Source organism: Cynoglossus semilaevis, chromosome 6 (assembly GCF_000523025.1).
Source record: "Cynoglossus semilaevis isolate Cse_v1.0 chromosome 6, Cse_v1.0, whole genome shotgun sequence".
In the NCBI taxonomy this organism is placed as follows: Eukaryota; Metazoa; Chordata; class Actinopteri; order Pleuronectiformes; family Cynoglossidae; genus Cynoglossus; species Cynoglossus semilaevis.
This window is the reverse complement of record NC_024312.1, coordinates 8,047,952-8,059,155: the sequence shown is the minus strand read 5'-3', so window position 1 is coordinate 8,059,155 and position 11,204 is coordinate 8,047,952. Positions and strand designations below refer to the sequence as shown.

At 39.2% G+C, this 11,204-nt stretch overlaps 1 protein-coding gene and 1 long non-coding RNA gene across 3 annotated transcripts; one reads left to right on the top strand and one right to left on the bottom strand.

Moving 5' to 3' along the window:
- Window positions 1-17: 17 nt before the first annotated feature.
- On the top strand, window positions 18-6,276 carry snupn (snurportin 1). Of its 2 annotated transcripts, none has more exons than XM_017033188.2 (9): window positions 18-135; window positions 1,226-1,390; window positions 1,503-1,686; window positions 1,881-1,985; window positions 3,656-3,752; window positions 4,788-4,885; window positions 5,051-5,128; window positions 5,475-5,555; window positions 5,666-6,274. In XM_017033188.2, the coding sequence occupies exons 2-9, from the start codon at window positions 1,233-1,235 to the stop codon at window positions 5,984-5,986; spliced, it is 1,122 nt and encodes a 373-aa protein (XP_016888677.1). In that variant the 5' UTR covers window positions 18-135; window positions 1,226-1,232; the 3' UTR covers window positions 5,987-6,274. The 2 variants fall into 2 exon arrangements, with proteins under 2 accessions (XP_016888677.1, XP_024911709.1); XM_025055941.1 differs by lacking the exon at window positions 18-135 and adding an exon at window positions 714-990 and having other exon boundaries at window positions 1,226-1,389; window positions 1,501-1,686; window positions 5,666-6,276.
- LOC107988699 (uncharacterized) lies at window positions 944-10,995 on the bottom strand. The gene is made up of 3 exons (XR_001760188.2): window positions 6,282-10,995; window positions 5,049-5,051; window positions 944-958 (listed from the first exon to the last, which is right to left on the bottom strand). It is a non-coding gene; the product is annotated as an uncharacterized LOC107988699 (long non-coding RNA).
- Between the last annotated feature and the right edge of the window lie 209 nt (window positions 10,996-11,204).

The window sequence follows — 11,204 nt, the reverse complement described above, 5'->3', positions numbered from 1 at the left end:
TTTCAGACATTTTTCACTGCGTACATAACTCCGGGATGGTTTACTGAGGATCGGCCAACATAATGATGTGCATTATGGGAAATTTGACAATGTGACGTCACAGCAGCAGTGGCAGTAACTTCCGGCGTACCCCAGGTAATTATCTAAATATGGGACACATTTTAGTTCACACATTTTAAATTATTATTTATAATAACTGTTTAAAGGGGCTTTTGCAGATATAATGGCAAAAATATCGGCGTTTCAGTTAGCTTTTAACGTCTTGTGAGGCAACTGCCTTAGCAGACCTAGCATAATGCTAGCTCTGGAGAATGGCAGTATGTGCGTATACTGTGATTCAGTACAATACAATAATTCTACAGAAATAAGTTTTTGTATGGATATTCCGCTACCAATTTGCACTTAATCATCTTAAAAAGACGTCGGTTATTTTTTTTTTATTATTGTTTTATGTTTCCGACTGCTGGAAAGAAGACGTCGGTTATTTTTTTTTTTATTGTTTTATGTTTCCGACTGCTGTGACAGTTTGAATGCTGAAGATGAAGAAATAGCTGTGACATAGATCCTGTTTGATACATAGTATAATACAAACAATAGAAACCTAACACATACATACGCATTCACATGGCCATGTTCCTTTGATTACTTCATATTGATCAAATCAAAGGAACAGGTGCAACATGACACAGTCACTATACAGCTAGATCGTGAGTTTGAATGAATGAGCTTCACTCATCAGTGACAGCGGTCGCCAACCTGATATCAGCCACAACCATGAATTTATTTCAATGTACAATGTAGTCCCATCACGACTTATTAGCCCTGCAGCTCCAAATAGACCTAATTTTACCAAGTTAAAAAAATGGCGCAAACAACTTCCACAATCCCACCATGTCAGCTACAGACAATACCATCCTCCCTTCTATTGGTTCAATACTTAATGCGAGAGTCTGCAGCACTTTTGGGCACAGACGTTTCTGGCAGTCTGGGGTGAGGTTGGGTTTGTTCTTCAGATGTTTTGTTAGGTTTAGCTCTCATTGTTTTGTTGCTTAAGCTTACGCCAGATGCTTAATCCTCATGTGGATAAATGTCAGGCTGCAGGCAACATGTCATGAGTTGTATAGTTGTATGTGTGGCTACTTTCAGTGAGAAAGAACAACATGTCTGCAAGGTATAATGATGTATGTTTCCACATCCATTATCAATTTCTTTTATTTTTGTGCAGAGTCCCCATGGATGACCTCACCCTAGCGCTCTCAAGCAGCTTTGCTGTGTCCACCGAGCCCAACAGTACAGCTGCCCCCCACCCTCGACTGGCCCAGTTCAAGAGCAAATTTAGCATCTTGGAGCAGGATGAGAGACGAAGACGTTTTCTTGACCTGCAAAAAAGGTGCATATTAGAATATATTCCTAAACCAGTCTAATGGGCACATAGTTGACTCTACATGTGATGTAGAATGTTTTAAAGTGGAATAAAGGGCCTATTTGTCTTTACATCTCAGAAAAAGGTTAAACTATGTCAACCATGCCCGTCGTCTGGCTGATGGGGACTGGACACAGGCAGACAGTGATGGGGAGGAGGACATGGAGAAACAAGAGGATGGGGAAGAGGAGCAAAACAGCACCGTGGAGGAAGAGGGGATGGAAATTGAGAGGAGGAAGCTCCCCAAGGATTATGCCAACCAGGTCTGTGCTTTTCATGTTGTTGACCTAGAGAAAAACACCAAATTGCTAAATACTTTTTCTTGCATTTTTAATTTAGTCCAGTAGATGGCAGCGTTTTTCTACAATAGCGACTCTGCTCTAAGGCTCTTTGATAGTTGATGAAGATGAAATTGAGTCAGCGTTAGTGTTAATAACCAACTGTTTATCCATTGCAGCTCATGCTGTCAGAGTGGCTGGTGGATGTGCCATCAGAACTGGACACTGACTGGCTGTTGGTAGTCTGTCCTGTGGGGAAGCGATCCCTCATTGTTGCCTCTAAGGTGAGTATCTTTGAAGGCTTTTTTTTACAAGTATAACGGGTTTATTGCTGAAATACATATTATAGTCTGAAACCTGCTCTCAGTTTCCATCCCTGCTGATTTTGATGTGTCACCTTCCTGCCCTGACACATTAATTATAAATTAATTAAAAAATCAGCAAATAATCCTTCATTTAAATGCACTGTCACTGCATCATTCAACTACTGTGTTAAGAAGACTGCTGTAATTTGAATCAATTTCTTGCCATTTCAGTTATGTATTCTTAGTATTATGGAGATCAAGATGAACTGCCTTTGTCATTTTCTCTGTATATGTCATACAGTTTTTCCAAATGTCATGAATCACATCATGCATCAACTCAAATGATCGTGTAGTGGAAAGTAAAATTAATAATGGGAATTCAAATAACTAAACAGTCTTCATTATACTGGTTCCTCAAAGACTGTACGGTATTTATAAGTTGGTATGTGTAAAGGTAAATTATTGTATTTGGCCAAGCCTTACAATGTTAATTATTTACTTTTTCCAATTCCAACAAAATACAATCCTGACTAAGGGTGTGTATTTACAAGAACCCAGCATTACAATACCAGATATCAGGATACAAGGCAACAATACAGTACAGGCAACTCTTTATTTAACTTTTTTAAAACTATTTAATAGTAGGAAAACTATGAAAATAGTGAAAACACAATGCAGTTACATGCTAAACACCGGGTTAGGTTCGGAACAAAGGGATTTATATTTTTTTAATTACTAGAGAAGAAATAAAAGCAAAATAAAACTTACTAATGCCTTGAATATTGCATGTTAATTGTTAATAAAGAAAAATCGTGCTGCAGAATATCAAATATTATGAATAAAAATAATGCAATATTTCAGTGTATCAATATTTTCAATATTTACACCCCTAAACCTGACCTGCAAGTGCAGACATCATTAGACTCATTCTGAAAAGCTTGAAGACTTAATGTCAGTGTTAGGGAAACCCAAACAAACATTTTCCACACTTTTCAGTGCCATATGAGCCCAATTAGATACATTCTAATAATTTAAAATAAAAGCATCACAGGCACCTCAGTTATATAGACATTTCAGTGATGACATCACTTCCTGATGTCCGTCACACATCAGCAATGACATTATTCATCTGCTCAACGCTAGCAACCGGTACAACATGCCCATCCTGTCATACCGGGGCTGCATTTCTTTCTCTATCAGGACACACAAACCTGTGTTGTCCTGCAGACACTAACACTACACACCCTGTGATGCAACCAGCAAAAACACACAATGACAGTCTGTTAGTCCGGACCCACCTGGTGACTAACTCTTATTAATAACTGATGTTAACGCTTGTTTGCCCAATGTTAAATAGGATGTGGAGGTTTACTGAAAACAGAATAAGGCTGATTGATTCATTGATGTCGATCAAGTTAGAACAATGCAGTGTTTGGAAATTTTGTCCTGCAGTATCTCCATTGGACAGCTATGGGTCACTTAATCCTTGAAAGTCTGTATCACATATAAGTTAAAATGTAGTGATTCCACTTCTCACGAGTGCTGTGGTTTTAGTCATGGACCGACTTGTAGAGTTTGAAGGTTTTGTACATTTCACATCACACAACATGGCGACTTCCCTTGTTTTACATCCAGGACTTTTCTTGCAGGGTTCTACTGCAGCGTACACGAAGAGTGGCAAGTGTGTGAACCGTTTCCCCTCCCTGCTGCCTGGTGGAAACAGACAGACGTCTTCCAGGGGAAAGGGTGAGTATGACAGGCACGCATCATTCTAGGACTGGCACCTATTAAGGACACAAAGGATTAACTGTATTTTTGGCAACACAGTGAAGTGTCTCAACAGATGCTTTTGGCGAGTTTAAGTTTGATTATTACCATTAAATTGACTTAAATATCCATCCATCCATCCATCCATTTTCATCCGCTTATCCGTTACCGGGTTGCGGGGACAGCAGTCGCTACCCAAATCACATTGCACCATACCAACCCCCCAAACCTTCCTGCGGGTGGTGAGTCCACTGGAAGGTATTAACCGCCCTAACCGGGATTCGAACTTGTCCAGGAGGTGAACCCTGGGGTTCCACACCAATGACAGAGACATTGCCTCTGGGCCAAAGCGCCACTGACTTAAATATAATTACTGCAAATGTAAAAATAAAAAGTGGTCCATCAACAATATTATTATTATTATATATTACAAGAACTAGCATAAAAGAATATCGTTGTAAGCCCAGAACTATAGGAAATGTTTGGCTTACACAAATTATTGGTCATATGACACAAGGAAAATCTGTCTGAGATCCAGCAAAAGTAGCCAAAATTTCCCTGTTAAATTTTTATCTCTGTGTAAAAACTCAAAATATACAAAATAACTAGTAAATACTGTGTCTATCCTTCTGCTGTATCAACTGAGTTTCCCAGTTGTGGGATGAATAAAATCTTATCTTAAATATTTAAGAGTTGAGATTGTCATCATTAATCAATGCTTGACATGAAATCTAGGACTGGCACCTATTAAGGACACAGGGATTAACTGTATTTTTGGCAACACATTGAATCAATGCTTGTCATGAAGTATTTTTAATCCATGTATGTAAAATGTCTTGCAGTTTTGGTTGTTAATGGTATGTTGAGTTTAGTAAGGCTTATTTATCAATTTGTTTTTTTTCTTTTTTGTTTTTGTACAGTTTCATATAAAACACAAACTGACAACACCTTTCTTGCATAAGCACTAATTTAAGTTGACAAATATATTTATATTTTCTGTTTTTTTCTGTGAAGACTACACAATCTTGGACTGCATTTACAGTGAAGTGGACAGAACGTTTTACATCTTGGATATCATGTGTTGGGGAGGCCACCCGGTCTATGACTGCTCGGTAAGACTGGCCTCTAATCCTCCTGCAATCCAGGAATGCTTATCTAATTGCTTAAGTAGCTACGTCTGGGCCACAGATGTGCTCTTGAATGTTTTGCCCATGTCTTTTCCGAAGGATTGGAAATACGAGTTTTTTGTTTACAGAGCCCTGTTTTCTCATCAACAGACTGAATTCCGTTTCTTCTGGCTTCAGTCCAAAATGGAGGAGAGCAGTGGCCTGACACAGATTACAAAGCGCAACCCTGTGAGTATTTGCACAATGACCTAACTCAGTTACAGTACATTTGTCCTCTACTGGAACTGGACAGACACATTGTTATACAAGGGCACGCTCTTTCAGGGCCGACTGGTGTCTAAATCTCGAAAGTACCTGCTGTACAAGTGCAACATTTTTAAGAAACGTCACCTCAACAGAGGAATTGTCCCTTCATTTTTCTGTGATTAGCACTAAACCTGCAAATCAGACGTCATCTTAGTTCTTGGTGAGATCCTGGAGGCATCACAAGTTGTTTGGCTTAGCTAACCTGGTTACACGCAGTGTCATGTCTTTGATTTAAAACTAATTAATTTTTAAACTAACATTCCAACAGTTCCGGTTTGTAAGACTGGAGAGCATGGCCTGCACTGCGGAATCGATCCAGAAAGTCCTAGCTGACGAGTATAGCTTCAGCGTAAGGACGTTTCTTTGCAAGATTAATAAATCAACAGGTTTGATGGAAAGATACAAAAAATACCTCTGCACCAGATTTAAACCAATCTCATGTCAAATTTGTGGATCCAGGTGGATGGTCTGCTTTTCTACCACCGCGAGACACACTACACTCCCGGTAGCACACCGCTGGTCGGCTGGCTTCGCCCGTACATGGTCACTGACATCCTGGATATAGAGGTTCCCGTAGGACCCCTCACAGCTAAACCAAAATACGCAAACCACCAGCTGAAGCAGATCTTAGAACACAAAAAAGCATCGAGCGAAGTGCGGCCGGCCAACAGTAGCGGAGGTTACGAGCTGGAGTACCTGTCTACACCAAGAGAGGGCAGTGGAGACTCCGCAGATTTTCTGTGTCAACAACCTACAAGAGAAGCAAACATGGAAGTCTGAGTCTGACCAGATACAGCTGTCGTGTCTATACGCGCCGTCTGCTCAAATATCGCATTTAATCACGTGTTCTGCATGGTCCTGCAGAACTGACACGTTGTCAAGCACAGCTAATTCTAATCCTGCACAGTTCAGGTTTTCTGTACTCTGCAGATTAGTAGAGCTCTGCTGTGTGCGTTAATTTCCCCCTGAAAACATTCGGCTTTTTACATGTCTGCCACAGCCGCTGCTATTCATTGGGTGATAATGACAGTATTACTCTACTGTACTTATGATGTCACTCAGTCAGATCAAAAACAAATACTTGGTGGTGTTTTTTGGGTTTTTTTGCTGCTCAGCTCTTGGTGAAGTTCTGACCCACTTCAGCTGCTGTAGTGATACCAACACCTTATAATCAGACTTGTTCTGACCGAAGCTGATGTAACCTCGAGATGTTTTTGGAGGTGAGATGAGCTGATTTTACTATGTATGTTAAACCTGAATTGTTGAAGGTGTTTTAAAAGTATATGTTTCCAAATAAAACCCTTTTACTCTAAACAATTTGATTCAGTGTTCTTGGTGAGAGATTTTTTTAAAGTCAGACATGAGTGATGAGTAAGGGATTAACTTGGACCGTTTCTCACAAACAGGAAACTTTTTTTTTTAATTTAATAGTGGTGTTAATCAGCACTCCATGCGTCACATTTCTTTGTGATGAACTCCTCAGTGTGAGGTTGAAGAGTATAAGCACAAGTATGCACACGAGTATTGCCCCAAGTGTGTCTTTATTCAAACAAAGGATTTTACCAAATACCCAACGTACGTCCTACACTGTTTCTGCCAAGTATTTCACAACTGAATGTTGTTTGGAATTTTCCAAGTAACGGCTCAGCCACAGTACGACTGTACACAACCAAACATGACATCTGCTTTTAACCCATCACCAAAGTGAACAGTCAGCAGCTTTAAGCGCCTGGGGAGCAGTGTGTGGGGACGGTGCCATGCACCTTCTTTAACCACTAAGCCACCACTGCCCGATGCATTCATGGGTCTGTTTTTTTTTTTTTTTTTACAGTAATCCAGTTGATGTAAACACACTTCTCTGTGACACAGAGTAACTTTCTGGCTGCTGATTTTGAACATACCATGAAAATATTTAGCTTTGTGTTACTTTCACAAATAGAGACCTGCAGATATTACAGCTGAAATGGCAAATGTTCCACTGTCTTGCTGTGACTTTGTACCTGTCAGCACTCCTCCATTTCACCTGCTGATAGCTGATGTTCCAGTATTTGTTGAGACATGACTCACGCTGTTGAACCAGCCACTCAATCAGCAGAATTCACCGGCACCTCTTCCCCTCTACACTCGGCTCCCTCGGCCATTTGCGTAACCAGAGAGTGGTGTGGAAATTGTCAACAGGAAAAGATGTGCAGATTGTCTGACAGAGTGGTAAACTTTGTTTCAGTGACCTGGGCCAAAATATCCTCTGAGAAAGAACACCTCCATTGGTCTCGGGTTACAAGGTGCTCCGTTTTCACGAAGCGGTTTGTTAGGAAGGGAGGCGACCTGGTTTTCCTTTTCCCCTTTTGTTTTCCTGTTTGAAGAGAAGTCACAGCCATGAGGTTTACTCTTCTGGTTTCAGATACAAGTGAAAGGTTGTACTTCTACTTCTGACGTGAGTTGTTTACAGCTTCAGATTGTGAACATACTTGAGATAAAAGCATTCATGTCAAAAGTTAGAGGCGACAGATGGACAGTCAGCTTTGTCAGTCGGTGGAAGCACTTTTACAGTTTACAGTACAACCTTCTGACAGGTCCAGACATTTGAATGATCACACACACTGTTTCTTAGTGTAGCTGTTGGACAGAGTTCTTTCACTGTGACCTTTGATAGTGGGTCAGTCTGTGGCATCAGACCATTATTTCTTTCTCTGACCATGAGGATAATAGAGCTGTCATTGTAGTCATGTTTTTAACCCTTTATTGTGACTAATTAGATGGATGGATCCAACCAATCAAAGAAGAGAGATTACACATGTGCCCCAGAGTGATGTGTGTTTTTGGGTTTTGTTTTTTTTTTCTCTTCTGTATGGATGATGATACAGAATCCACTATGGATGAAAGTGGAGAACTCGCTCAAAATATTTTTTAATTTGATTTGTTAAACTTATTTTGGATCATACAGTTATGATATTCCTCTTAGAAAGATGTGTATAGAAAAGGTAATTTTTGTTGGCTTGTTAGTTAGATGTTTAACCTCAATCATTATATAAACATGATACTTTTTTCCCCTCATGCCTCTACTGTAATCAAAACGTTTGTCCTTGTCTTGTTTTCTGTGGCTGTTTGGTTTGTGCCTCCTACACGGAACATTGACAGGTGAAACATGTTGACTGGTCTTCTACACCTATTACTGGGAAACAAGATTAATCACCACAGTGAGTGGAGCTGAAACCGATCACACAGTGTCATGTGTCACTTATTGAAAGTTACAGAACACTTGTTTCTGAGGAAATTGATGAATACATTATTTATTTATAAATAAAAGTAATAATAATAATAAATAATCTGTTGCATTTGGAATTTCAAAGAGTGTTATTGACAATAATGTAGGTTGGAGCAACACGTGGAACAAAGTTCATAGAAAACAGCCGGATGTTTTTTATGTCTTATACCCGCTTGGAGGTTTGAGGACGAGAGCAATGTATTAAGCGTGTGGTTTCTGCAAGAATTTAGCTATGAGTCAGCAGCATAGATCACTTTCCAGGAACTGAGCACATTACAGTTCACAGTAACACTTTGAGAGACTCCCACGCGGTGACTCGTGCAAGCAGTGCTCTGGCTCCTGTGATCACAGGCAGACCTAAATGTAAGAATACTTCAGGGAATTCGTTTTTTGTTTTTTTTCTGAAACCTCCACGATAGGTATTAATTTCTGGTATTGTTTAAAAAAAATCATGAGAAGGAGAAGAAAATGCATGTTGGTTTGTGGCTGTGCAGCAACCAGTGCTGTAGCTGCAAGTTTCAGGATTGAAGCGAGTTAAATTGCATGTCCTCAGGAGAAGGTTTTGAACTTTTTTGAATTTTGTAAATACTCTGCTTTGGTAAATACTCTGCTTTGGTGTGCATAAATCGTAAAATTCCTGCTAAAAACAAGAACAATATCCACCCAGTCCCTTTTACATCTGAACACATGACTGCTGATACACATTATTACAACATTACAATTCACTGGACTTACCTTAGAAATGCAAATGACTCAAATGCACATTATAATTCAACGTGACAGTCATAAAGTCATTTGTGCGCTTCAAAAATCTTCCAGGAACTTTATATGGAATATTTTATGTGGTGTGCAGCCACTTACAGGCTCTTATTATTTGAATAAATGTCAGAAATTGAAAGTCTGATGAAGAGTATCTGATAATGTCTTCCAGGAAAAAAAGGAGGGAGGCGTTGAGGCAAGAATTAAACACCGGATTTTTTTAGTTTTTATTTTATCAACTCTTTGCTGACACATTACCCCTGATGTAGTCAAAGATAGGTCTGCAGCTAAAACAAAATGTCTTCAATGAGCCACGATGACAGACTACAATGTATATCGATAAGAAAATGTTAAGTGAAGCAACATGTGGAATACTGTTTGGGTATAGCAGCAGATGGCCAGGATGAAATACATAATTGGCCAAAGAAGCCTGGATTAAAAAATATATATGTATATATAAATATAGATATTACACAGACCCACAGAGATTAGGGTTAGAATTGTAAAAGCTATGTTGGTTGAATGGAACGACTTGTCTGATTATTACAAACAACCCAAGACACACTTCAGAACTGGACTGGCAGTTAGATGTCAGAATTATTTTCACTAACAACTACAAAGTACCTCGGACACAACTTTTGTTTATCAGCCACATTTCCCCAAATGATATGATTCAGCTGGTTCCACAGGACGTCTATTGTTTTCCACTCCCTTTTCCCTTTGGAAAAAAAAAAGAAAAGAGTCCACATTTTCTCACGCCTCCTTATTTACAGTTTATCAATTGTGCTATCTTGATTTGTGTATGGCTGAATAAATAAATAAATAAACAGCATGTGAATGCATCTATAATTAGCCTTTCCTTGAATTAAAAAAAAACACTTGAGGTGGTACAATAAATTCTCTTCCGGTCTCACAGTGGGGTTTTTCTTTTTTCCATAGCTGTTATAGTATATTTCATTACAATGCGTTTTTAATGCATCAGTATTTCTCTTATTGAACACATGCTAAGGTAACACATCAACAACGCTGCAGATAATGCAGCCTTCTGATTGTTGTCAACAGCGAAGGGAAACCTCTGCTACGTTTCAGTGTGTGTCACATTACATCGCATTTCTCATTCTGTCGGGTATTTTCTCTTTCCTATGATCTCATACCATTCCTGTAAAGTGTACTGGATGGAACCAGGGGGCGCGTGAGTCAAGAGTTTCACTAAATAAATTACTATTCTGGAAATCAGCTGTGAGGGCAGAGCACACTTCTTTTTTATACATCCACAGTGCTGTTTGGTGTTTAATTATAATTAGTAGTTATAAAAAATAATTTAAAAAACATGTATATAGTTTGTGATATGGCTTGATGTATACAAATATATGCCTTTTATGCTTTAGTATTTAGTGTATCTTGAGCAGAATGGTAAATATTCGTGGACTAAATTAAAAATTTCTTTGTATACGTTTTGGTCTATTTTTGGTAACTATGTCTATGTATGGTACATAATTTAGCATTTATCTCAATGCTAGCTACTTCAGCTTTCATTGATTTCATTGATTTAGCATCATTTACTTTTTTAGCTACAAATTTAATTTTTATCCATTTTTATTATTATTATTTATACAGCCTATTTCTACACCTTTTTTCTACCTAAAAGCGTATTTTAATGGTGATTCTACTATTTTTATGAATGAAGGCGGGGGTCGGTGTGCATATTTCCGTTAATAACCACTAGGGGGCAGAGCAACACGCAGAAAAGAGTGCATACCAGGATGTGAGGACTGGTTCTGTTTGCCCTTGTGTAGTCTTCACAAAAATAGAAAGTCTCTCTAAACTAGGTCCCGTGGACCAGCGTCGTTCATATCAATGAGGAGTCCTCATGAAAATAGGGAGACATCCGTGTGTGTGTTTGTTTGTTGTGTGCGTGCACGCGCGCGCGTACGCTCGCTCCCTCTCTCTCTCTCTCTCTCACCCACACAGAAC